The 27,474-nt window shown below is 33.4% G+C and overlaps 4 protein-coding genes across 10 annotated transcripts; 3 read left to right on the plus strand and 1 right to left on the minus strand.

Annotated features, from left to right (window-relative positions):
- Nucleotides 1–165: 165 nt before the first annotated feature.
- Nucleotides 166–4,253, plus strand: LOC116349705. Of its 2 annotated transcripts, XM_031781253.1 has the most exons (4): nt 166–320; nt 2,558–2,702; nt 3,233–3,307; nt 3,388–4,253. In XM_031781253.1, exons 3-4 carry the CDS (start codon nt 3,257–3,259, stop codon nt 4,087–4,089), a joined length of 753 nt encoding a protein of 250 aa, XP_031637113.1. In that variant the 5' UTR covers nt 166–320; nt 2,558–2,702; nt 3,233–3,256; the 3' UTR covers nt 4,090–4,253. The 2 variants fall into 2 exon arrangements, with proteins under 2 accessions (XP_031637113.1, XP_031637112.1); XM_031781252.1 differs by lacking the exon at nt 2,558–2,702.
- Nucleotides 334–2,341, minus strand: LOC116349704 (putative ankyrin repeat protein RF_0381). Its single transcript, XM_031781251.1, has 11 exons — nt 2,083–2,341; nt 1,929–2,008; nt 1,771–1,869; nt 1,641–1,711; nt 1,487–1,514; nt 1,404–1,425; nt 1,250–1,333; nt 998–1,096; nt 842–918; nt 642–783; nt 334–578 (listed from the first exon to the last, which is right to left on the minus strand). Exons 1-11 carry the CDS (start codon nt 2,201–2,203, stop codon nt 463–465), a joined length of 939 nt encoding a protein of 312 aa, XP_031637111.1. The 5' UTR covers nt 2,204–2,341; the 3' UTR covers nt 334–462.
- Nucleotides 4,254–15,046: 10,793 nt separating the features above from the next.
- Nucleotides 15,047–17,382, plus strand: LOC116349731. 5 transcript variants are annotated; one of them, XM_031781303.1, is made up of 3 exons: nt 15,047–15,093; nt 15,610–15,758; nt 15,832–17,382. In XM_031781303.1, exon 3 carries the CDS (start codon nt 15,864–15,866, stop codon nt 17,310–17,312), a length of 1,449 nt encoding a protein of 482 aa, XP_031637163.1. In that variant the 5' UTR covers nt 15,047–15,093; nt 15,610–15,758; nt 15,832–15,863; the 3' UTR covers nt 17,313–17,382. The 5 variants fall into 5 exon arrangements, with proteins under 5 accessions (XP_031637163.1, XP_031637160.1, XP_031637161.1 ...); XM_031781300.1 differs by having other exon boundaries at nt 15,056–15,183; XM_031781301.1 differs by having other exon boundaries at nt 15,056–15,183; nt 15,643–15,758.
- A 2,840-nt stretch (nt 17,383–20,222) lies between these two features.
- LOC116349738 (putative ankyrin repeat protein RF_0381) lies at nt 20,223–21,975 on the plus strand. 2 transcript variants are annotated; one of them, XM_031781310.1, is made up of 9 exons: nt 20,223–20,353; nt 20,412–20,433; nt 20,543–20,586; nt 20,648–20,749; nt 20,961–21,059; nt 21,125–21,322; nt 21,417–21,492; nt 21,566–21,588; nt 21,660–21,975. In XM_031781310.1, the coding sequence occupies exons 1-9, from the start codon at nt 20,287–20,289 to the stop codon at nt 21,857–21,859; spliced, it is 831 nt and encodes a 276-aa protein (XP_031637170.1). In that variant the 5' UTR covers nt 20,223–20,286; the 3' UTR covers nt 21,860–21,975. The 2 variants fall into 2 exon arrangements, with proteins under 2 accessions (XP_031637170.1, XP_031637171.1); XM_031781311.1 differs by having other exon boundaries at nt 20,546–20,586.
- The last annotated feature ends 5,499 nt before the right edge of the window (nt 21,976–27,474 follow it).

Consider the following 27,474-nt stretch of genomic DNA (forward strand, 5'->3'; position numbering starts at 1 on the left):
ATTTCGTATGATCGAATATAAACTTAATACAAGCTCTTGATACATTCTATTCAATTGAAAATGTTTCAAATTATAATTTTGTGAAAAATACAATTTTCACAACATACCTTCGAATGTGAAGTTGTTACTGGTTCGAAATGATGACATAAAACAGTTTCATTTGGACCTTCTTCTTGAAAAAAAACTTCGTTTTCTTCAATTTTTAAAATCTACTTACATTCCTAGCTTCTGAGCATGTTTCCATCTGACAGTCGGATTATATACCCACTTACATACTTGGTGAGGAAGGCGTATCAACCCAAATTTCTACGAACAGAAGGGTAAAACTGGCGATTTTAAATTCTTATTCCGTTTATTAATACGTGTACAATTTTTGAACAAATTAACGTTTTTACTTTTAAATTCAAGTTCAGTTAAAGTGACTTTAAAATTCTATAGTTGTTCTATAATCATTCCATTCATTTAATCAATAACGCCGAACAAACATCGATGCTTCTCTGGTCTCTTAAATTTTTCCATTTGTTTCTGATGCTCTTCGGCATTTTGTAGAATTGTTGCGATCCACATGTGTTCATGATCTGTTGGATATTTCAATGAGTCCTGTCATGGCACTTTGTAAACAGTCATTTTTTAAAACTTACATTTTTCATTCGGAGTTTCACTAATCCATAAAACCAGTTCACGTGGCGTTTGTCCTCGATTATTTTTGGCAAATAGATCGGCGCCATTTTCAACAAGAAATTTAACAATATTTGTGCTACCAAGCCGCGCTGCTTCGTGTAACTACCGTAAAAAAAACATTAAAAAATTGAAAATTCATTCAAAATCCGGCAATACTCACTGGTGTGTCACCATATACGTTCTTGGCATTTACGTCGGCTCCATATGAGATTAAATACTTCACAATGTTATTAATACCTAATTATTTTAATAATATTATACTTTAATTAGTTTCAATTTATCGAAATAAAAAAAACTTCAAAAGTCATTCACCGACCGTTGAATGATGCAAGATGTAAAGGCCGACGTTTGTCGTACATTTCAGCATTAACATCGGCACCAGTTTCTGCCATATTTTTGACTACGTCTTCTTTACCTGTGAAATGTCTAGGATTAATTTGAATCACTCGATTATTCCATCAAAATCGTTAAATTTCGGCCGTTCGAAAAAAATTGTTTCAAAAACTCGGCCCAAAATTTGGATGTAAAATTTAAATCGAATTAAAAAAAAAAAAAAAGCGAAATGTACCTAAAACAACCGCTAATAAAAGATCGACTGCTCCCCGATTGTTGACCCGGTTTTCGATGAGAATCCTTGCAATATGCTCATTTCCTGAAAAAAAAAAATGGTTTTTCTGGTGTATGTTCATTGATCAGTCTTGTAATAGAAAATAAATTATTACGATATTCAGCTGCCCAGAAAATCTGCCGCAAAAAAAAAATCATCAAAAAATTGAAAATTCATTCAAAATCCGGCAATACTCACTGGCGTTCTTTCGGTATTATCCTTGGCACTGAAAGTAAAATTATTAATTTCGTTTGATCGCCGAGTAGGCTTAATACAAGCTCTTGACAAATTTTGTTCGATTGAAAATGTTTCAAATTACAATTTTGTGAAAAATGCAATTTTTACAACATACCTGACATCCGCGCCGTGGTCAACAAGAATTTTAACGATATCCGCCTTGTTCATTTTAACAGCAAGGTGCAACTACCGCAAACAAAATCATAAAAAAATTGAAAATTCATTCAAAAGCCGGCGATACTCACTGGTGTTTCCATTGTATTCAATGTGGGATTCACTGATGCTCCACTTTCCACTAAAAGTTTCACAATATCTGGCTTATCATAACGAACGGCGAGATGCAACTACCGCAAAAAAAATCATAAAAAAATTGAAAATTCATTCAAAATCCGGCAATACTCACTGGCGTTTCTTTATTAATATTTTTTGCATTTAAATTGGCACCGTGCTTGATTAGAAGTTTGGCTCGGCTCAAATAATAACCTAAACGATACAAGCAAATTTTCTCCGTTTTTTATTCAATCCAGATTTTATTTTAATTATATTAAAATGCTTGCCACGACTTGCTGCGTTATGCAGTGGTGTATTGAGTTGTTCGTCTCTAGCGTTAACATTGATATCTTCGTATTGGGCGTGACTAGCTCCAAAAACTAAAACAATCACGAGCAAATATTTCATTTCTTTTCCCTTTAAAACGAAAAATGCGTAAAACTTTGAACGAAGTTGGCAAAAATGAACTGTTTTGTTCCAGAAAAAATTACGAAATTAATCCAACGATCTCTGTTTCCATACTGTACACATAACACACAGATCTGTGGTGTTTAAAGGTGGCTCTCGAGTTGACCTTGTGGCCGTCTTCCTTTTATTGAAACTGACACATTAAACTTGAAATTACAATCAGTTTAAATCAAGTTGTTTATCTCGAATCAAACACTCTCAATGCTCAATGGATAAACAAAAATGCGTTTATGGCGCAGTATTCAAGTAAATCGAGTGCTGGAATAAAATCGTTTTGGTTTGGATTCGTTTTAGATTAACTTTGATTGGAGCAAATTACTCAATGTCATTACCGCATCAAAACTGCATCCTCAATTGCATTTCCTACCGTGATTGCCAAGTCGTGCATCAATTGAAGCATTAAAACGTTGACTGCGTTTTGCATTGAATCAAGTGGTTTGTAAGTGGCACCTTTTTTTTGTTACATTTGTTTGTGTAAAAACGACGCACTTATGTTTTGAATCAACGACGTCATGTGTATTCAAAAAGCTTCTAGAAATTAGTATTGTTCTAGGTATAGCTACTTTGGTTATAACCAGAGGTCGCATCGGGACGGAAAATTCGGCCCGAGACCCGACTGAATAATTTCCATGCTGCCCATGAGTGAAATATTTCATAATAACAAATACCAATAAGAAGATTCAGTCAGTTAGCGACACTTTTCTCACACGTTTTCTCGTATCGTTTTAATACTGTGTGCTGTGCTAAATTCATTTTTTAAAGGCTCAATTGATGAATTGTCTTGTTCATGGACGTCAACACATTTTGTTTTTTTGAATTGTCTATAATGATTAATTTTGAAATAATTCAGACCTAATTCAATACACGTGTGTTTATTTTACACATATCTTGAACAAAAAGTTATTGATTATAAAGTCTGAAGCGCGTAAACATTTCATTTCTATTACATATTCGACGGTAAATGCGAAGCCCGGTTGAAGCTAAAGTCAAACAATGAGGCAATTATTATTTTTGGCAATTTTCTCTGTTTTTGTATTCAATGAGGTATGCAAAATTACTTAAACGCACTATTTTACTGACTACGTGTTATTCGTTAATTTTTTATGCTTTTCTTCTTCAAATAGGTGTACTGTACCACGTCCTATGCAACCGTTGTAAAAACGTTTGCTAAAAAAGCGAAAAATGCTGATCCGGCGCTAAAAAAAGACTGGAATAAAAATTTGGGTATTTTATTCAATCTCAGCAAAAACATTCCCAAGCATGTCCTTACGCATACATTGGTCGCATACCAAATACCAGCCAATGTAAAATCCCATACATTGGCTTTATTTGCTGGAATGAAACAAACTGCAATCGTTCAGAATTTGATCGCGGACTATAGAATCGTGTTGGGCAATGAACCAACTCTTAACAAATTGTGTGATGATTTGATAAAACGCATCAAGAATGATTTAAAAGGAGAGAATTTCATTCTACACGCGAACAAGTTTAACGAATGGGAAAAGAAAAATATGGAAAAGTCACATGTGGAGAAAATTGCCTTGCAATTGGGCGACATGAAGTTTGATTTCTTAAGATTTCATACCAAATTTACGTCACAGTTGAATGCAGCGTATGAGGCCAAAGAAGCGTTTATAAGAGCCAGCAGTTTAATACCAAACGCGATCATCAATGAAAGAGACAAAATGAATGAACTATCGATTTCCATGGCTAGTTACAAAAAGGCTCAAGTTCAAATCTACCATCATCTTAATACGGCTTGGAATGTTTCATGCGAATATATCAAGAAACGCGATGAATGGGTAGACTTTATAATTGGAGAATGAGGGAGAACGGTTTAATGACAGTTTTTTTTTTTGGAATTAGTCAGTTATGACGTCTTTAAATGTAATTTACTTCAAAATAACGGTGAACGGAGAGACAGTTAACATCAATGACATTTTTTATTATAAAATAAGTTTTCGTCCAAAATAATAATTTAAAAGCGAAACATTGTTTTTCTTCTTTATTTTAGATATTATGGAATAAAAATTCCAACAAAAAAATTGAACGTTTTTCATTTTCGCAATTTTAAATTATGTTATCGTAAGATGTACGGAATTTTAATACATTAAATTGAATCATTTGGCATTTCTTGTCCGTGTTTGTTTGGACCACCTATTGCGTAGCATATCAAACTTCTAGATCCGGCGGAATTTTATAACGTCCTGAAAAAAAAAGTTCCCTTCAGAGGCTCTGACCTCCAACCATCAAAGTGTCGTACCTGAGTACAAGAAAGGCCGAGTATACAGTTCTGTATTTTTTGTGTCTTTTAGTAAAAATAATACTCATTACCTAAGAAATGATCAGAAGAAAAGAATGGAAAAAATGGAAATTAATCAATGCGTTATGGATCGGAATGGAAAATGAAACTGTAGATGAAAGTATATACTTTACTTTTAAAGCAAAATCAATGACCACAACAACAACATTGCTTTAATTTGGGATTTCATTGTAGCAATGGTAGTGTTGAGATTGCTGATCACGGTGAAAAAAGAGAAAAATTAATATGCTTACTATTTCTAGTACTTGTTAGCATCGTCCACTACTACGTCTTGGTATCATTGTTTGAAACAATGAGATTCCGCGTAGACGTCCGTGCTCATAATTTTAATTTTTGATTTTAATTGTTGAAATAACAATGGAGTTGATGCCTGAATGGTCGGAAACAATTTGGCATCGGCAGATGATTCATTACCGCTTCACGTGCCATCTCATTTTGAGAATATACAACAATTTTTGTTACACACACCGACTATTGACAGTGACTCACACCTTGCCGTCAACACATATTGTGGTAATAAAGCAACAGGAAAAAATCATTTTTAGAAAGTTTAATTAAAAAAATACAAAAAATATTTTGCTACACTAAAAAAATTAAATTTAATTTTTTAGCCTCACTAATACACAAAGATAAACAAATGACAATTTGTACTCAAATGCCCTCGAAATAACAGAAAGCATTATTCTATTTGAAAAGTATCCTCAATGATCCCTTTTGTTAAAAATACTTAACTATACATGGTATGTGTGCATGTATGTATTTAAATTTTAAATCGTCTCTACAGAAATAAAATGTCTTACATACGTAAGATGAACTTTTCCGCACTGTGATCCACAAAATTCATTTATAACTTATCTTTTACTTGAATTTGAACTCACGAAAAACTGAATCTGACATTAGTTTTGCGATACACATAATTTTTGACTTACTTTTTATATAAAAATTACTTAAAATGGGAATTTTGGAATGGAATCAATCCTTGCATGACGACGTGAAACTTGACACAGGGTATTTTTTCACAAAAAGCCAACATTCTGGAAGTTTGAAAATATTTCAATACAATTTAGGGGTACTTCCCATACAAAATTTTCGTTTTTGGGTGAAAAATCCGAAATTTTGTTCGGAAGGTACCCCTAATATGTATTGAAATGTCTTCAAACTCTCGGAATATTATTTTGGTGTGATAAAAATAACCTGCGCAAAGTTTCAGGTCATTACGATATCATACAGGCATGGCTTCCATACAAAAATCCAATTTTTTTGAAATATTTGTATGAAAGGTGTGTCGAAATATATTTGTATCGCAAAACTAATGTCATATTCGGTTTTCTCGTACCCAAAAACCCCCCAATACATATTTTTGGATGTTTAAGAATACATTAAATATCACTTTTGGGGGGAAAATTGAATTTTTCCCATGGATGGCCATGGGCATCACACCAGACATGACACGTTACTCTATCAACCAAAGTCGCTCAAAATCTAATGGTTTCTATTCCTCGGCACCCCTTATCATCCTGTGAAGTCAGATTTTGAATTACTTTTCTGGTTTGAAAGTTATCGTGTTAACAAATTTTTGCGTACAGCGTACAGCGTACAGCGTACAGCGTACAGCGTACCACGCACATACATTCGGACATCGAAAAAACGCTAGATTCGTGTTCCCTGGGTCCTAAAACACCCAGAAAACATGTTTTTTGAGGGTGTTAATTTTTCGACCGATTCCAATACTTTACCTTACACACTAGGTGTGTGCGGAAAAGTAAAATAATGACATGGTGAAAGCACTCGAGTTTAGTTGTGTTTAAAAGTTTGAATAAATCACATCACATTCATTTGGAATAAACGTTAAACTTGCCTACGAAAAGTGAGTGTTGATCAATTTAAAAATTGTTTGGCATTGTGAATAGTTAATAATTTCATCAATAAAATGGGTAACCAAATAACACGGCACAAAAGATTCGGCGTAACCATTGGAAGGAAGAAGACAAACAAAGAAGTTAAAGTTCAAAATGATGAACAACAACAAGAAGAAAAACAGGAGGAATTACCAACTGGAACAACAATTACCGACCTGAATCCTGATTGTTTGGAGCATATTTTGTTGTATTTGGATTCGAAAAATCTCTTGAATGTTACTGATTCCAACAAATATTTAAAAGATGTTGCCGAACGGGCATTCGTACGGAAATACAAATACTACGAGCGTTCATATCTCTACATAACCATAAATCCTTTTGTTTGCATACGGTTCGATTTATTTGGGGACCGTTTAACAGTTGATTTAAAAACTTGTTTTCAAATAGTGCGCTGCTTTGGACACTTGGTGAAGAAAATATCTTTTCATGTCGATCCAAAAATTGTTCCAATTTCAACCAAAATTTACGAGCGTATTTTAAATTACGTAAACGAATACTGTATTAATGTAAAGAGCATCGATATTAAAGGCATAACCATTTTGGATAAATTCCAGAAACCATTTTCAAAGGGTCAATGGGTTTATTTGGAGGGTTGTAGCTTGGGACCAAACAGTATCGATTGGCTTTTTCCAAATATGGAATTATTACGTTACAAAGCTGTCAATGGTAATTTTATAGATATCGAAAAACATATGCCAAAATTAGATTCTCTGTCAATTGGAGTTTCACATGGAAAACGGAGCAATTCATGCTCAAAATCCATTGAGACAGTCTGCCGATTGAATCCACAATTGAAATATTTCGTAGTGCACTTGGGGTCAGGATTGAATATGCAGCTACTTGCAGACTTGAGCAAGTATTTACAATCACTCGAAGAACTCACAATATATGTAAACTCCAAGGAAGATTTAAGGTACGAAGGGGATACAATTCATTTTAAAAGTTTGAATAAATTCAAGATTGATCTGAATCTAAAGAGAGATGAATTATTTCCCAAAATTCCATTTTCATTCCATCGACTGAAACATCTATGGATTTTAACAAAATGTCGACACAGCGATGAACTCTTCAAATTTATCAGCGAATGTCCAATAATTCATACTTTAACTTTTTGGAGTTATATGTACATAGATGAGTTGAATATAAAAAAAATCGCAAGTGTGTTACCAGCATTAGAGACAATAGAATTTTATGAAGAATATTCAATCGATGAGGTGTGCCATTACTTGACTGAATTCAAATTGTTGAAAAGATTTCAATTCAGATTAAAAGATGAAAATAATTTGAATGATTTACGAGCACGCTTTGTCAACGAATGGAAAATATCCTCTGAATATTATATCAAAATGAGTCGAATCAAACGAAGCATTTGACAGTGACGGTATTCCGGAACGCCTACGAAGATAAATCTAGGTCTATAAACATCTACCACAACATTTGACTGTATTACAATGCATGCCATGTTTAGTTAAAGTGGAATTTGGAATATCTCATCAATTTAACATTTTAATTTCTCACCAATTTAATATTGAACATAAACATTTTTATTGTATCTCCATCGATCGAAATAAAATTAATACAATAAATAAAATAAAAACCAGAATAAATCTCTTTTCAATGGCAATCGACACAAAGACATTTTCCACATTCTATGTACAACAACAGTCAAAGCGTTCGTTTGAAAGAAAACTACAAGAAAACCAAAGATAATTCGAGAAATGAAATTTAATTTCTGGAAGAGAATAGCAAGGGATAAAAGAAGCAATATTTCTCGGGACGCTTACAATGTATCACCTTCCTTCAATATTTGTAGTTTCATTTTTGTCATCTACTCTTTTATTATTATTCAATGTTTCAGTGTTCATTTGTAAATTGTAAGGTAAGATCGAAACTGTTTTTGTTTTTGTTTAAGCATCTTATTTATTGCTGTCATTTTGCACGAATTGTCAGAGAAAATATCAAACGTTGGTGCCATAAATAAGTACAAACTGTCCATTCGTTAGGTGTGCCAAGTAAGAAGTATGAATATGTTTGTGTATTTGCTTTTCTTTGTTCTCAAACTATGGGTAGGTAAACTAATCCGTAGGTAAAAAATCTTCTCGACTCAACATTTTTCATTGAACAGGTGATATTTATGTTCAAACTCTTAGGCCAAACTCAATAATGGTGGTAAGTCGTGTTAGTTTATGATGTACCACGATGATCGTCCTCAAAAAATGCAATATTTTGTTACATTTAAAGTCGACATTTCGAATTTCTCATCGATTTAATATTTTATTAATAAGATGCATAAGCATCTTGATCAACATCGATTAAAATTAATTCATTAAAAAATCAAGCATATTCTTTATTTCTCAAGTTTTTTCTCAACGTATTATAAGAAAGATACAATTTTTTTTTATTTTTTTTTTTTTTGCACAAAAACATTTTTTTTTTGCAACGTTTTGACGTTGGTTTCAAAGTTGATGAAGCATTTAACAATGAAACTAAACATATATCGAGATAAAAAGGAACTTACATTCGTAAGTCTAACTTTTCCGCACTGTTTCCAAACTTCCTTTACCGAACTGGTAGTGCAGTACTAATTCAATAACTACCGAATTATATTGTCTAAGAGCAGTCAAGTTTTTTGGCCAATTAATAAAGTATTGACGTATAAATATTTCAAAATGTGTAGCGTGTCTATTGTACGGAAAGAAAAAATCACCTCCCTCCTGAAGAAAATTTTGTATGGGGAGTACTTCTATTTGTGATTGAAATTTCTTCTTTGGTGAAATTATGTATTTTGATGAAAAATAAGATCCACACGTTTTAATTGTGATTAAGTTAATGCAAGCATACATTTTGGAAAGAAATTCGATCAAATTCGAGTCAACAAAACACTCTTATTTACTTTTCAATTTGAAGTAGGGGTACTCCCCATACAACATTTTCTCAAAAACGAAAAATTTATATGGCAGGTACTCCTAATTTTGATTGTTTCTTCAAACTTTCAGAATGTCATTTTTTTTGTATAAAAAATAGCCTGTGCAAAGTTTCACGTCATTAAGGTTGCATAAAAGCATGACTCCCATACAAAAATTCAATTTTTCGCGATTTTTTTCAAAGAAACTCTGTTAAAACTTGATTGTATCTTAAAATTAACGTCGTATTCGGGTTTCCTCGTGCCAAAAAACCCCCCAATACACATTTAAAACTTGAATTTACGTCTCTGGGGAAGGATTTATCAAGTTAACAAATGTTTGCATACCATACCCCTTATGGGTATGCCATCATGGTGTCACCATGGATACACCGATGCACGAATATCGCTGAAAAACAATACCAGCTCATTCCTCGCAAGCCCCAATCACCCTGTAAAATCAGATTTGGATTTGCTTTTCTCTAAGAAGAGTTATCATGCTAACAAATTACCTATTGTTTTTTTTGCGTACACCATACAGGGTACAGGGTACAGTGTACAGTGTACCACATCCCCACATTGTCATGGCCAAAAAACCGTTGCTCTGTGCTTCTCTATACCCAAAACCAGAGCATCTTGATTTGCTGCTGCTCAGCATATAGATGAGAGCTGAGAAATGCTGAACTCGTGCGGCTAACGCATACGAAACGGATGGCACGCACACATGCATTCTCCCCGTTTAAACGGTTATAAACAGTTGATTGGACGTTCAATTCAAAACTCAAAACTTAGTAACCAGTTGAGTTTGAAATTGTATTGCGACCGAGATATGAGAAGCTGCGAGAAAAACATCACGTCGCATCCCTCGTTATTTTGCTTACGTAAGTGAAAACAAGAGATGAGATGCGACGTGCTGTTTTTGCTCTCAGTCTTTCATATATTCTGAAAGTGTACGTCTAACGCATACGAAACGGATGCACGATACATATTCCCCTTTCACTTCGTATGTTCGCTGGTATAGTGTGTAACCGTTGTACCGGCAATAGCGTCAACGGCAGCACATACGAAGCGAAAGGGGAATATGTATCGTGCATCCGTTTCGTATGCGTTAGCCGCACGAGTTCAGCATTTCTCAGCGCTCAGCTATATGCTGAGCAGCAGCAAATCAGGATACTCTGCCCAAAACGCATAGAAAAACGATTTTTATCGATTTCAAAATTTTGGGGTGATTGCAATACTTTACTGCACACAGTGGGTGTGCGGAAAAGTAAAAAAATGAATTACAAATGTCCAAAAAATCAAACGAAAATATGTGAGCTTTAATTTAATCCTCTTTTCGTCACAACCATGATCATAATAACCAAGCGTTGTGAACTATGAATAAAAGAAGTCATATTTTAGTTTCATTTCTCGAAGCAAGTGCCAGTTACTTTCTGCAACATTTTTAGTTCTATTTACTATCTTTTACCTGGAATTCAAATGAAAATTGTCTAAATGGTCATTAAAATACTTGCAAAATGCACCAAAAAGTCACGCATACTGAAAACAACCTTAATTACGGGAAAACCGGTTTTTCCAAGTAAAGATCTCTTTTTCAGGTAAAATGGGTTCTAATTATACTGTTGATCCAGTTGCGCAGGTAATAGTTTCTCCAAATTAAAGTTTCAACCCTTTGCAATTTGTCATTTAGGGTCCTTAGGTGATGTTTTGGCGTAGTAACTTTTTACTGAGAATTTCCTAATGAATTCTTAATTACGCTTAATATTTGTCTTTCTATGCATTTCACGTCCTTACATTAGTTTATCCAAATATAAGTATCCGCACTTACGAGATTTAGCTCAATTGTATTCAAACTGTTGACTTTATTGCATCACATTTTGTTCAAAAGATCCACTTCGATTGTGAAAAGTAAATTTCGACTTTTAAATTGTGAATTCAAAAATATCGTCAAAAATGAAGACCATTGAGAAGAAAATTTCAACCCGGAACCAAAATCAAGGAGCAGCAATCGGCGCACTTAGCTGCAAAAGAAGTAGTAATCGACTCGAAAATCAGCGAATTAAACGACAGAGAATCGAAAACGACCAAGATGAGTCCACCGAAACAAAAATCACCGATATCAATCTCGATTGTCTCGAAATGATTTTCATGTCATTGGATTTGAGCAATCTATTGAACGTGGCTGATTCTAATAAATATTTGAAATTTGCTGCTGAACGGACGTATGCACGGAAATATGGAAAAAGAGACGTTAAAATTGAGAATTTAAGTATCTCAGAGATGCGGCACTTGGAGGTGTATCAATCGATTAAGACCAACGATTTAAAAACTAGCCTTCAATTGATACGTTGTTTTGGACACCTCATAAAGTATCTCTTCGTTGACATTGATCCGAAAATGATTCCAACCGTGCTCAGTGATCGTCTCTTCATCCATATCAACGAATATTGTGCGAATACGTTGCACTTCATCTCTATTGAGGGTTATAAGACATCGATGGTGTTCACTAAGCCGTTTTCATCGCCCAAAATGATTTATCTGCAAGATTCTTGTTTGGGACGCAACACATTCGATTGGCTTTTTCCAAATGCACACTTATTATCATACGAAGTGAACGGTAATTTCAAGGATATCGTCAAACATATGCCAAAATTGGAGAATCTTGTGATTAAAATTTCAAAGGAAAAACTAAGCAAAGCGAACAAGAAAACCATTGAGACGGCTTTCCGTACGAATTCACAGTTAAAGCGGTTAAAGATGCAATTGAGTTCGGAATTTGACATGGAAATACTTTCAAATGCTTGCAAGCATCTACAATCACTGGAGAAACTCAAAATTGAAACCAAATTTGACGAGGTAATCGATTTGAATGTGGCTGAAAGGAGATTGTTTCTCAGCATTCCAACGCATTTGTATGCAAATTCTGAAGAATTTTACACTTTTGTGAGCAAGTATTCAGCATCGTTGGAGTGCTTAATGTTCGAGAACTTTACATCGTACGTGAATAGAATGGACCTGAAGAGATTCGCACAGGCTTTGCCAGCCGTCAAGGAAGTTAATTTTTACGGAAAATGTTCGAAGAATGATGCCAACGTTTGCTTGACTGAATTCAAATCAATTAACACATTTACGTTCCCAATCGAAAACGAAAACGAATATAATGATTTGCGCATACACTTTGACAACGAATGGAAAATATTGGCCAAAGGATTCCGTTCACCAGGATCTGTCGCACATGTTAATATGCAACGGAAAATCTGAATTTTTTTAGCTTTTGTATGTACCTTTTGTAAATAACATTTTTTTTTTTTGTAAAATTATAAGGAGATTTTGTCAAATAAATATATCCTAAATATGGAATCAATTTTCTTTTCATTTTTTCTCACACTTTCGCATTTTTTTTACATCGGTGATACTCACAGCAAAATATTTTAATGGTACGATTTGGATTTGAATACTTTTAAACATAAATGAGAATATTTAAATTTAGTTTGATTTTTGTGGCAGTCTCTCACGGTACTATTGGTTCAAAGTCCACAGTCCTTCGTTGCTTAGGATAGGTATAAACACATAAGCACGAAAACGGTAACATTCAATGTTAGTTGTGTTCAGACTGGTGACTGTATCGCATTACATTTTAGTTGACATTCCGACTAAACTTGATTTTTTTAAAGGTGAGTTTCGATTCTACTGTTGGAATTGTGAGTTTTGAAACATTTTCAGATATGAAGACCACGAAGCAGAAACAGAATCAAGGAAAAACAATCGGAGGAAAGAGAAAGAGTGAACGACTTGAGAATCAACGAATTAAACGACAGAATTTAGAAAACAACGACGATTTGCCCACGGAAACAAAAATTACCGACCTGAATCCTGATTGTTTGGAGCATATTTTGATGTATTTGGATTTGAAATATATCTTGAATGTTGCTGATTCCAACAAATATTTAAAAAGTGTTGCTGAACGGGCATTCGTACGAAAATACAAATTCAATTCAAATCTCAACATAAGAATAATGAATTCTCTTTGTGTATCGTTTAGTTTAATTTCATGTCGGGACCGTTTAACAGATGATTTAAAAACTTGTTTTCAAATAGTGCGCTGCTTTGGACACTTGGTGAAGCACTTAACTTTTCATGTCGATCCAAGAATGGTTCCAATTTCTACCAAAATTTACGAGCGTATTTTAAATTACGTAAACGAATACTGTATTAATTTAGAGAGTATCGATATTAAAGGCATAACCATTTTGGATAAATTCCAGAAACCATTTTCAGAGGTTGCATGGGTTTATTTGGAGGGTTGTAGCTTGGGACCAAACAGTATCGATTGGCTTTTTCCAAATATGTTTTCATTGAATTACAAAGTTGTCAATGGTAATTTTATGGATATCGAACATATGCCAACATTAAGGACTTTCAGAATTGAAGTTTCACATGGAAGACTCATCAATTCATGTAAAAAATCCATTGAGACAGTCTGTCGATTGAATCCACAGTTGAAACATTTCGAAGTGCACTTGGGATCAGGATTGAATATGCAGCTTCTTGCAGACGTGAGCAAGTATTTACAATCACTTGCTATTTTCAAAATGTATGTAAACTCCAATGAAGATTTAAGCTACGAAGGGGATACAATTCATTTTAAAAGTTTGAATGAATTCGAGATTGGACTGAATCTAAAGGGAGATGAAATATTTCCCAAAATTCCATTTTCATTCGATCGACTGAAAAATTTAGCGATTAGTACAAATTGTAGATACAGCGATGAACTCTTCAAATTTATCAGCAAATATCCAACAATTAAAACTTTAACACTTTGCAAATATATGTACATAAGTCACGAAAATCTAATAAAAATCGCAAGTGTTTTAACAGCATTAGAGACAATAAACTTCCATGGAAAATGTACATTTGAAGAGGTGTGCACATGGGTGTGCAATTTCTTGGCTGAATTCAAATTGTTGAATACATTTAAATTCGGCTTAAAAGATGAAAATAATTTAAATGATTTACGTGCACGCTTTGGAAACGAATGGAAAATATCCCACGGACTTTTTATCATAATGCAACGAATCAAATGAAGTCTATCTATTACGATTACAAATATTCTGAAAGAAACTTACGAAGATAAATACATCTAGAGTTATTTCTACACATCGCCCAGAATAATATTTCACTGCACACAATTACACTTATAACAATGACGTAAGGAATTTTCTCATCAATTTAACATTTTAATTTCTCACCATACTCCAGCCCACGGATTTTATAATTGAATATCAGATTTTTGTTTTAGCATCGTATGAAATAAAATTATACAAAAAAAAAACAGATTTTTCACTTTTCATATATTTTTTTCAGCAGTGTGAGAGAATGAAACTAAAACTATTTTGAGAAAGAAATTGAATAGATATAAATATTAAGAAAAAAAAAACAAATTGTACTTCGTTCAACAAAAAAATTGAAAAATTAAGAAAAATCAATTAAAAATAAATAAAAAACGAATTAAAATATTTCATCCTCACATTAAACGATTAACGAACGTTTTCAAACATCACTTTGAATTTATCGCACTCGATTGTGAACCAGCCACATGACAATAAATGTCAAATCATCCGTCACTCAGCTGTCAGTGCCACTGCCGTAAAATTTTGTATTATTATGCGAATCGTCAGCATAAAAGGTGATATTGTTTTCATTTAATTTGGATTTTTCCAGTTTTCTATGTTATTTTGCATTAAATTCATGTGGTCGCCTTGATAAAAAATAGTGGGTAAGATTGATTTTGTTATAGAATGCAAACCAAATGTGAATTTTGATGCAGTCTCATTGTGTTAGTCTCATACATTGTAAACAAAAGCAAATTGTTCATAAATTTCAGACTCTGTTTACAAAATGTGTAAAAATTAATGCAATTCAAAGCAATAAGTCACAATTCTGCAATTTGAAGACAAAAATTCACTTTTGATCGTTTCATTTTGTTCGAATCAACGTTGAGAATTGATGGTTAATGTAGTGAAATACGACATTGACTTTATCAAATCGCCTACGGTGTAATTTGGATTCATTTTATCTTTTTGATGGAAAATGCTACTTAAAAACATTTATTTTTCTCGTTGAAATCGATTCTAATACCAAATAACACCAATGATAATTTCGAACAATTGAAAACAAAAATCGTTCTTTTTCTCGCTTACAGTTCTCATCCGATAAATACTGTGACGTAAAACAGAACCCAAGTGCACAAAGCCCGGAGGCACCAATTACAAGCCATCATCAAAAATCTAGTTGAAGATCAATTCGGCGTTCGTTGCAGAAGAGTTCATTCATAAGAGTTTCTAATCGCAGGTAAAAATCTAATTTTAAATCGATTTTCAAGACATTTTATTCAATTTATCCAACTTTTTTGTCAACAATTTAGTGGATAAACACCAACAATTGAAATCACCAGAAATGGAAATGGCATATGACAAATGTTCCGCCCATAACCAAAGCCAAGACTTCGTTGCGTTCAGTGGAAAAAGAAAGAGTCAACGTCTCGAGAATCAACGAATCAAACGCCAGAAAATTGAGAACGCCGATGACGTGCCCACTGGAACAAAAATCACCGATATCAATCCCGATTGCCTGGAGCATATTTTGATGTATTTAAATTTGGGCGATCTCTTGAACGTGGCCGATTCCAACAAGTATTTGAAAAGTGTTGCCGAAGAGATATACGTACGAAAATATGGAAGAAAAAATGCACCAGAATACTGTGGTAAAACGATTCTCGAAATCAGTGCAATCAGTCTCTGTCGAATGCGAAATTATGAATTCGATGGTTACAGCTTAAAATTGGGCGATTTGAAAACGTGCCTTCAATTTGTTCGCTGTTTCGGGCACTTACTACACGACATTATACTTGACAATGTTACAAGTTCTGTGTCGAACGTTTATGGTCGCACTCTGATTTACATAAACGAATATTGTGGCGATCATCTTTGGTTCATACGAATAAAAGGCTTTGATTTGTCAACAGCGTTCAAGAAACCATTTTTAAAGGTAACCGTTGCCAATTTGATCGATTGTGGCTTTGGAAAAAAAAGTTTGAATTGGCTATTCCCGAATGTCACCTCAATTTCATACAAATCCCATGGTAAATTTTTGAATATCGACAAACATATGCCGATGTTAAAGTGTTTGTATATTGGTGTTTCGCAGTGCGGTAAACTCAGCAATTCTGGCAAAAAAGCCATCGAGAAAGCATTCCGTTTGAATCCACAATTGAAACGGTTGGAAATAAACTTGGGCGCCGGATTGAATTTGCAGCTTCTGTCAAAAGTAAGCAAATACATTCAATCACTTGAGGATCTCATGCTAAAGGCCACTCTTAAGAAAGATTTTTGCTTTGCAAATGACACAATTTACTTCAAGAGTGTAGAGAGTTTCTATCTTAATTTGAAACTTGAAAAGGATTTAAAAACGATAAACGGATCGAATGACATTCAAAATTTAAATCAAACGGAAGATGAATTATTATTGCCCAATATTCCGTTTGCATTCGATCGACTGAAACATCTAAAGATTCGCGGAAATTGTCGATACAGCGACCAACTCTTCAGCTTTATCAGCAAATGTCCGACAATCAATTTTCTACAATTTTGGGATTATATTTTCATAAGCAAAACGGATGTTGCGAAAATCGCAGCCATGTTGCCAGCAGTGAAGAAAATCCTCTTTTACGAACGATACTCACTTGAAGAGGTGTGCCATTACTTGACGGAATTCAAATTGTTGAATGAATTTGGATTCAGGTTAAAAAACGAAGATGATTTGGATGTTTTACGAACTCGATTCGGACACGAATGGCAAATATCGCCAGGATTTTGTGTTGACATGAAACGATCAGTTCGACGATGAAAAATGAATTGAAAGTCAACAACTTTAACGCTATGTTCAATAATAAACCAAATTATTGGTTGATCTTTATGTGAACCATTTTTGACAATAGTAATAATCATGTAGATTTTATGATTAAATTTTAATTTTTTAGTATTTTGATTGTATCAGATTGACAAATCAATAATAAAAAAAACTAATCCGATTTTTTACTTCGCATTTTTCGACATTGTTTAATAAATTAAAAATTGACATTTTTTGTATTCATTATATTTTCTACTTTTTAATAGATCAAACGTCAGTCTGAATATAGGGTTTGAAAGAGAATTGACATAAAACGAAACCATGATGATTATTATAAATACTGAATTTGAAGACGCTTTCTGCGAATTTTTTTTTCGAAAAATAGCATTTTTGTGTCATTTTCTAGTAATTCAATTGATGTTAAACTTGATGGGCACTATCGATTATCTTTTTCAGCTGTAAACCTACCTTTGCTGTACTCACACAAACACATAAACAAACAAAAGCCAATTTCCATCTTAAAAAGAAGAATTTTTTTCTGGGATAACATGTGACCATTTGCATCAAACAAAGGTACATTGGTTCAAGGTCCATAGTTCTTCGTTGTTTGGGATAGGTGTACATTAGCACGAAAAAGGTAGCATTCAATGTTAGTTGTGTTCAGACTGGTGACTGTATCGCATCACATTTTAGTTAACATCCCGTCTAAACTTGAATTTTTTAAATTGAGTTTCGATTCTACTGTTGGAGTTGTGAGTTTTGAAATATTATCAGAAATGGAGAACACGGAGCAGAAACAGAACCAAGGAAAAACAATCGAAGGAAAGAGAAAGAATGAACGACTTGAGGAACAACGAATTAAACGACAGAATTTAGAAAACAACGACGATTTGCCCACGGAAACAAAAATTACCGACCTGGATCCTGATTGTTTGGAGCATATTTTGATGTATTTGGATTTGAAATATATCTTGACAGTTGCTGATTCCAACAAATATTTAAAAAGTGTTGCTGAACGGGCATTCGTACGAAAATACAAATTCAATTCAAATCTCAACATAAGAATAATGACTTCTCTTTGTGTATCGTTTAGTTTAATTTCATGTCGGGACCGTTTAACAGATGATTTAAAAACTTGTTTTCAAATAGTGCGCTGCTTTGGACACTTGGTGAAGCACTTAAATTTTCATTTCCATCCAAAAATTGTTCCAATTTCAACCAAAATTTACGAGCGTATTTTAAATTACGTAAACGAATACTGTATTAATGTAGAGAGTATCGATATTAAAGGCATAACAATTTTGGATAAATTTCAGAAACCATTTTCAAAGGTTCAACGCGTTTATTTGGAGGGTTGCAGCTTGGGACCAAACAGTATCGATTGGCTTTTTCCAAATATGATTTCATTGAAGCACAAAGCTGTCAATGGTAATTTTATGGATATCGAAAAACATATGCCAAAATTAGATATTCTGACAATTGGAGTTTCACATGGAAGACTCATCAATTCATGCGAAAAAACCATTGAGACAGCCTGCCGATTGAATCCTCAGTTGAAACATTTCAACGTGTACATGGGGTCAGGATTGAATATGCAGCTGCTTGCAAACTTGAGCAAGTATTTACAATCACTCGAAGAACTAACAATACATGTAAACTCCAAGGAAGATTCAAGCTACGAAGGGGATACAATTCATTTCAAAAGTTTGAATAAATTCGAGATTGATCTGAATCTAAAGATAAATGAATTATTTCCCAAAATTCCATTTTCATTCGATCGACTGAAAAATTTAGCGATTAGTACAAATTGTCAGCGGTACAGCGATGAACTCTTCAAATTTATCAGCAACAATCCAACAATTGATACTTTAACATTTGTGCATTATATGTACGAAAATTTAACGAAAATCGTAAGTGTATTACCAGCATTAGAGACAATAGTCTTTTATGGAGAATATTCATTCGAACAGGTGTGCAATTTCTTGGCTGAATTCAAATTGTTGAATACATTTAAATTCATCTTAAAAGATGAAAATAATTTAAAGGATTTACAAGCACGCTTTGGAAACGAATGGAAAATTCGACAAATCTTGGTATTAAATTTTATCGAAATGGAACGAATCAAACGAAGCATTTGACAGTGAGAGTATTCCGGAACGCCTAGTAAGATAAATCTAAATCTTTCAATGCCAATCGCAGTGGCGAAGAAAGACACAAAGACATATTCCAGGCTCTATAGACAAGAACAGTTAAAATGAAAAAAGACAACAAAAAAAAATTACCAAAAAAAAAACAAACTAAAAATAATTCGATAAATGAAATAAGTTTATTGCTTTATAAATAAATTTAATTTCAGCCTCTCTGAGAATATTGCACTCCCTCTTTCGTATAATGGCAAATTTCACTTTTGTAAATAATAATATGGTGTACGCTCTCAAGATAACAAGTAAAAAGTAAAGCACGAGGAAATTTGTACGCAAACTACGCCAATTTGATTTTTATGAGTGAAGATCAATATGAAGTATTTTATTAAAAAAATAATTCACATTAAAGACAAAGATTGTCACATGAATGAAATCGTTGTATGTAAGTTGTAAGGTCTCTTCTTTTTCATAAATTTCAAATAAAAAAAAAGATTAAAGAATGTCACATAAATGTCATTTGAAAATACCAAAATAAACTGTTTTGTCTGAAGCATTTGTGTTTTTCTATATATTAATTGTCTAGATTTTTTGAATGCCGTCATTGCAAATATGGTAAATGAATTGTTATCACATTGAATTTAGTCGCATCGAACTTTGACATCTACAAAAGAGATTGCGTATCAAACAAGAGCAGCAGACATGGCATCAAAACACACAGCTTCGTTCAAATTTAATAAAAGCCATTGTTTGCTTCAATAAACAGTTCAGTGTGTTTGTTTTAATTCTCTTGTTAAACGGTGTTATTCAAGCTTCACTTTTCGATTTTGATGAATCCAAACAAAATGAAGTCATTTTTTGTGTTTGCTCTCTTTGTTGGCGTTGCTTTTGCTTCAGGTAATAATATCCACGTTGATAGTTTTGGATTTGTGTTGAATATTTCTTTCAATTTCAGAATCGAAGGAAGTTCAAAATTCGTGAGTGAATCAGAAATTATTTTTATATCGCTAATTCAATAATTTCTTCCACCAAAAATCATTCACTCTTTTTTTGCTTTGAATCATTTTCTTTTATTTTCTCACTAAGAAGCTCTGATAAGGAGAATCAGTTGCGTCAATTCATTGAAACGAGTGAGTAGACTTTTTCGATGCGATAAAATGGTAAATTAAACAATTCTTTTCATGGTATTAGATCAAACGTCTGAAGTCCATAGACTCATCGACGAAGGTGTAAATGTGAATTGCAAATATTTTCAAAATGAAACGACTCCCTTACAAATGGCTGTAGAAAATGGTGAGATTGCGATAAGAATATGATTCAAAGTGTTCAGTCACATTTTGAAAGCGAAAATGTTGAATTTTCCGAATTAAAAAAGTTTGAAGTAGAGAAGAACCATAATAAGTGCACAGTTTTGGCGTATCAAAAGAAAATTTCTTCTTTTTCTCACAAAAGACAGGCGTGATTCAAATTATAATTCAAATAAATTCAATTTCGACTCTCAAAGGCAATCTTGACATAGTAAAAGCCCTGGTTGAGCATGGAGCCGATGTGAATGGAAATAATAAACGAAGAGACACTCCGTTACATTATGCAGGGATTTTTGGTGATTGACAAGTTATAAAATATCCTGTTGCTGGTATTTGACTTGATTTTCTTCATTTGTTGCAGGAAAAGCGGATATTGCAAAGTATCTCATTGAGCATGGTGCCAATGTAGTGGCCAAAAATGGTAAATCAAAGACGCCGTTGCAATACACTGCATACCGCGGATATATTGATACGGCCGAAGTTTTAATTGATGCCGGCGCCGATGTAAACAATGTGACTCGCTGGGGTGTAACACCGTTAATTAGTGCAGCGACAAACGGTTAGTTTTCGAAACAATTTTATGCCACTTATTATTTTGACGAAATGAATTTGATCGGAATTTTGAGAATAAAATCAATTTTTGAAAACTACAGGTCACACCGAATACGTTAGAATGTTAATTGCTCATGGCGCTAACGTAAACGCAAAACAAGGATTTGGATACACTGGGTAAAATGATTAAATAATTTATTTATTGAGTGATAAAAGTATTAGTTTTTTAAACTTTTTTTTTCACATAAAGATTACATTGGGCTGCTGACCATGGTACTACATTTTTTGAATTTAATAAGAATTTGCACATTAAACACTTTTGAATCATTATCCATTTTATATAGGTCACTTGGAAACCGTTAAACTTCTGCTCGCAGCTGGTGCTGATGTTCATATCAAAAGCTCTGGAGATCAGAAACCAAGCAAAATGGCCATGGATGAGAATCACACAGAAATTGCCGCCATTCTTCAGGAAGCTGAAGAAAAACAACCACAAGTGGAAACAACCACTACAAACGGAAACAATCAAACTTCGGTTCAATGAAATATGAGGAAATTCGTTAAATTGTAATTAGTGCGTTCGTAATTGATGTTCGCTCATTTCGAAAATGCAACATTAATGCTTTCAATAAATGTAATATTCATCTTTTACAAATTAAATATACTTTTTTTACTCTTCATGTGCCACAATCATCAAAAGCAGATAATTAGCCTTAATCTTAGAATTGAATTCGATTTGAACCAGTCAGCGGTTACATTGGTTGTGTATGTGCAAGAGAGGAGGTCAGTTGAAAATATCACCAATGACTTAATGTTCAATCAACCGCTGATATCACTTACTGTGCTCTGTTTTTTGCGATAAAAAAACAAACAACCGTAGTCTCCATACGTATCATTATCGCACATTGAAATAAAACTCGGCTTTTTCTGATCCTATTTGCTCTTTAATTAATAAATACAAAATAAAAACGCATTGTCGATTCAAATTTTTGAAAAATACCACTTTCGTGTCATTATCTAATAATTTATTGATGACAAACTTGACAGGCTATTCCGTTTCTCCATGCAAATTGAATTTTTTCAACGATTACCTTCTTGAAAGCATTGAGAAAGAATTAAACCTGATTCGATATTTCATAAATGTACATATTTCGTCTATGGCATGTTTTTTCGTTCTCTTTTGTGCGGATCTTCTTCGATTCTGTGTAGCAATACTGTGTGTGTGTGTGTGTACACTGAAGTTTGAAATACATCTTATTCACTGGTATAGGCGAGAAATTTTAATCGTATATATGATGAATAGGACGTGAATATTGTGTATAAATTTGTATGAACGAATGATGAAAGCCCCTAGCTCAAACAGAAAATGTTGTCCGTGTTGTGTTTGATGAAAATGGTCACATTTTTTGTTATTTCAGGAAAAATTCTCCTTTTTGAGATGTAAATTGTCTTTCGTTTGTTTATGTGTAAGTGTGGGGTACAACAAAGGTAGATTTACATATATACGAAATATACACGAAATATACACGAAATATACACCAAATATATGCAGTTATGCACATTTATTGGCGCGTATTACAGATGATTTTGCAATATAGTTCACTATTTACAGTATAAATCGTATACATTTGAAGATAAAAGCCCCTAGTGTTTGAGTGAAGACTAATGACAGAATATCGTTGTAAGACGGTACTATTGGTTCAAAGTCCATAGTTCTTCGTTGTTTGGGATAGGTATGAACACATTAGCACGAAAAAGGTAACATTCAATGTTAGTTGTGTTCAGACTGGTGACTGTATCGCATCACATTTTAGTTAAAATCCCGTCTAAACTTGAATTTTTTAAAGTGAGTTTCGATTCTACTGTCGGAATTGTGAGTTTTGAAACATTATCAGAAATGGAGAACACGGAGCAGAAACAGAATCAAGAAAAAACAATCAGAGGAAAGAGAAAGAATAAACGACAGAATTTAGAAAACTACGACGATTTACCCACGGAAACAAAAATTACCGGCCTGAATCCTGATTGTTTGGAGCATATTTTGACGTATTTGGATTCGAAAAATCTCTTGAATGTTGCTGATTCCAACAAATATCTAAAAAGTGTTGCTAAACGAGCATATGTACGAAAATACAAATGCGATCAATCTCTCAAAATAACCATAAAGCCTTCTCTTTGGATATCGCTTGGTTTTTTTTGGGATGGTTTAACAGTTGATTTAAAAACTTTTTTTCAAATAGTGCGTTGCTTTGGACAATTTGTGATGAAAATAACTTTTCATGTCGATCCAAAAATTGTTCCAATTTCAACCAAAATTTACGAGCGTATTTTAAATTACGTAAACGAATACTGTATTAATTTAGAGAGTATCGATATTAAAGGCATAACCATTTTGGATAAATTCCAGAAACCATTTTCAGAGGTTGCATGGGTTTATTTGGAGGGTTGTAGCTTGGGACCAAACAGTATCGATTGGCTTTTTCCAAATATGTTTTCATTGAATTACAAAGTTGTCAATGGTAATTTTATGGATATCGACAAATGTATACCAGAATTTATGTATCTGACAATTGAAGTTTCACATGGGAAGCTCAGCAATTCATGTAAAAGATCCATTGAGACAGCCTGCCGATTGAATCCACAATTGGAATATTTCGTAGTGCACTTGGGGTCAGGATTGAATATGCAGCTACTCGCAGAGTTGAGCAAGTATTTACAATCACTTGGGATTCTCAATATATATGTCAAGTTCAAGGAAGATTTAAGCTACGAAGGGGATACAATTCATTTTAAAAGTTTGAATACATTCATGATTGGTCTGAATCTAAAGGGAGATGAATTATTTCCCAAAATTCCATTTTCATTCGATCGACTGAAAAATTTATGGATTCGTACAAATTGTCGATACAGCGATGAACTTTTCAAATTTATCAGCAACCATCCAACAATTGATACTCTAACATTTTGGAGTTATATGTACATAGATGAGATGAATGTAAAGAAAATCGCAAGTGTATTACCAGCATTAGAGACAATAGACTTTAATGGAAAATATTCATTCGATGAGGTGTGCCATTTCTTGACTGAATTCAAATTGTTGAATAGATTTCAATTCAGATTAAAAGATGAAAATAATTTAAATGATTTACGAGCACGCTTTGGTAACGAATGGAAAATATCTTCCGAAGATTTTATCGAAATGAATCGAATCAAACGAAGTATTTGACAAGGACGGTATTCCGGGACGCCTACGAAGATAAATCTAAGTCCAACATCTACCACAACATTTGACTGTATTACAATGCGGAAAGTGGAATTTGGAATATCTTATCAATTTGAAATTTTAATTTCTTATCAATTTAATATTGAAAATAAGCATTTTGATTGTATTACCATCGATTGAAATAAAATTCATTTCTCAAATTTTTTTATTCTCTTTCAATCTTACACACAATGTCCATAAACAGAGTATTGCTCAGCGCTGCTGCCATCCACAGCATATTAAAATATCTTGCTGAGAATGCGTCGTCCGTCGCATGCGAACCTACGTAGCAGTTTTTAAATCACAGCGAAGAACAATACATGCATTGTTATCTATACATTCGTTTGAATGTTTTGAGTCACATAAACGTGAATAGAACAATGCATGAATTCTTGTTCGCTGTGATGTATAAACTGCTACATACATTCGCATGCGACGGACGACGCATTCTCAGCAAGATATTTTAATATGCTGTGGATGGCAGCAGCGCTGGGCAATACACTGGCCATAAATAGTATAATGGTAAATCGAGTAAATCAAAGACACTGGTGCATTACACTGTATAACGCGGTAATATAGATGCGGCCAAAGTTTCATTTGATGCTGGCACCGATGTTAACAATAAATAAATAAAATAGATCCGAATACGTTAAAAAGTTAATTTCTCATGGCAAGAAAGCTGAATAAAAACAACCACTACAGTCAGAAACAATCAAACTTCATTTTAATGAAATATTACAAAATTCGTTAAATTGTAATCAGTTTATTCCGAATTGATGTTCGTTCATTTCGAAAATGCACCATTAATCCTTTCAATAAATATCCATCTTTTACAACTTAAATATAGTTTTTTTACTCCTTATGTACCACAATCATCAATAGCAAATAATCAGAAATAAAAAAAATTGTTCCATGATAATCTTCCAATTTCAGCCTTGATCTTAGAATTGAATTCGATTCGAACCAGTCAGCGGTTACATTAGTTGTGTATGTGCAAGAGACGAGGTCAGTTAAAAATAAAATGTCTTACATCCGTAAGATGAACTTTTCCGCACTGTGATCTACAACATGCATTTATTACAAATCTTTTACTCAAAGAATTCACGAGAAAACTGAATCTGACATTAGTTTTACGATACAAATAATTTTCGAAGCTTTTTTCATACAAAAACTACTAAAAATGGGAATTTTTGTATCGCAGCCATGCCTATATGATATCGTAATCTTGTGAAAATTTGCAGAGGTTATTTTTTTCACAAAAAGTTAACATTCTGAAAGTTTTAAGAAATTTCAATGCATATTAAGGGTACTTCCCATACAAAATTTCGTTTTTGAGCGAAAAATCCAAATTTTTGTTCGGGAGGTACCCCTAATATGCGTTGAAATGTCTTCAAACTCTCGAAATGGTATTTTTGTATGATAAAAATAACCTGTGCAAAGTTTCAGCTCATTACGATATCATACAGACATGGATTTCATACATAAATTCAATTTTTTTTGAAATTTTTGTATGAAAAGTGTGTCGAAAGTTATTTGTATCGCAAAAATAACGTCATATTCGGTTTTCTCGTACCCAAAAACCCCCCAATACACATTTTTGAGTGTTTAAGTATACATTAAATATCACTTTTGGAAGAACAATTGAATTTTTCCCATGGATGGCCATGGGCATCACACCAGACATGACACTTTACTCTGTCAACCAAAGTCGCTCAAAATCCAATGGTTTCTATTCCTCGGCACCCCCAATCATCCTGTGAAGTCAGATTTTGAATTACTTTTCTTGTTTGAAAGTTATCGTGTTAACAAATTTTTGCGTACAGGGTACAGGGTACGCACATACATTCGGACATCGAAAAAACGCTAGATTCGTGTTCCCTGGCCCCAAAAACACCCAGAAAACACATTTTTTATGGGTGTTAATTTTTCGACCGATTCCAATACTTTACCTTACACACTAGGTGTGTGCGGAAAAGTAAAATCATTCAAATTTTGTGGATTTAAAAAAGAAGAAGAGTGAAATTTTCGTTTAAAGATCAATTTTTCCGACAAAATGAAAGATTTAATAAATGGAAGTAAATCAGTTCCAAATGAGCATAAAATTGAAGAAAACAATGGATTTAATAATGGAGATAGGTAACTTAACTAACTGGAAGTGTTGTGCCTTCATTCAAAAGCTATGGCATTTCGAATTTAATAAATCAAAATAAATTTTAATTGTTTTCAGTGGTTCTAGTGAAATCCAACCTACGGCGCGCATAATCAATGGCCTGTCGATTGCAAAAGAGATCCGTCAGGAGTTGAAACAGCACATAATCGAGTGGGAAAATGAAGGACACCGAGGACCCCACTTAACAGCTGTTTTGGTCGGTGATAATCCAGCCCCTCAAACATACGTCAACAACAAGATAAAGGTTGTTTACAAACAACATCTTATCGTTATCACCTAGGGGCTCGGAAGTATTTTTTATTCGTGAAAAAACAATGCATATTCATGAATATTGATCCATTTTGGGTAGTGAACAATAACTTCACTTTCTATGAATATTCGTGAATAAAATCATTATTCCTGATTATCGTAAATACCCGAAATGGCGACAAATGGTGCATATCATTTAGTGGACCGTCATTTGTAAAATCACAAAAGCTTACTATAAGAATATTAATTACACACCACCGGTATGCAGTTGCTAAATAGACACTGCTTCTTCTTATTTACACTATGGGTGCAGCCATATTGGCATATTCATTTTTAAATAAGTGCGTTTAATGGAATATCAAAAATGCAAAGTACTAAATAGTACCACACGCAATGTTGAAATGAAAACATTTGCTTGTGAACAAAGTTTGTGAATACAATGCAGGACGAAAGAAATCATATATTTCTGGATCACAGT

Source organism: Contarinia nasturtii, unplaced genomic scaffold, assembly GCF_009176525.2.
Source record: "Contarinia nasturtii isolate CC-2019 unplaced genomic scaffold, AAFC_CNas_1.1 Cnas_scaffold_3116, whole genome shotgun sequence".
Taxonomy (NCBI): domain Eukaryota; kingdom Metazoa; phylum Arthropoda; class Insecta; order Diptera; family Cecidomyiidae; genus Contarinia; species Contarinia nasturtii.

Bases quoted from the DNA above. Each gene is read 5' to 3' on its own strand.
- LOC116349704 (XM_031781251.1), bottom strand. From the start codon at position 2,203: ATGAAATATTTGCTCGTGATTGTTTTAGTTTTTGGAGCTAGTCACGCC. The intron at 1,334-1,403 runs GTAATAATTTAT...TTTTTTTTTCAG, and splicing joins TTTCTGGGCAGCTGAATATC to GAAATGAGCATATTGCAAGG. The intron at 919-997 runs GTCGGTGAATGA...TAAAATAATTAG, and splicing joins ACATCTTGCATCATTCAACG to GTATTAATAACATTGTGAAG.
- LOC116349705 (XM_031781253.1), top strand. From the start codon at position 3,257: ATGAGGCAATTATTATTTTTGGCAATTTTCTCTGTTTTTGTATTCAAT. The intron at 3,308-3,387 runs GTATGCAAAATT...TTCTTCAAATAG, and splicing joins CTGTTTTTGTATTCAATGAG to GTGTACTGTACCACGTCCTA.
- LOC116349738 (XM_031781310.1), top strand. From the start codon at position 20,287: ATGAATCCAAACAAAATGAAGTCATTTTTTGTGTTTGCTCTCTTTGTT. The intron at 20,587-20,647 runs GTGAGTAGACTT...TCATGGTATTAG, and splicing joins GCGTCAATTCATTGAAACGA to ATCAAACGTCTGAAGTCCAT. The intron at 21,060-21,124 runs GTGATTGACAAG...CATTTGTTGCAG, and splicing joins ACATTATGCAGGGATTTTTG to GAAAAGCGGATATTGCAAAG.
- LOC116349731 (XM_031781303.1), top strand. From the start codon at position 15,864: ATGGAAATGGCATATGACAAATGTTCCGCCCATAACCAAAGCCAAGAC.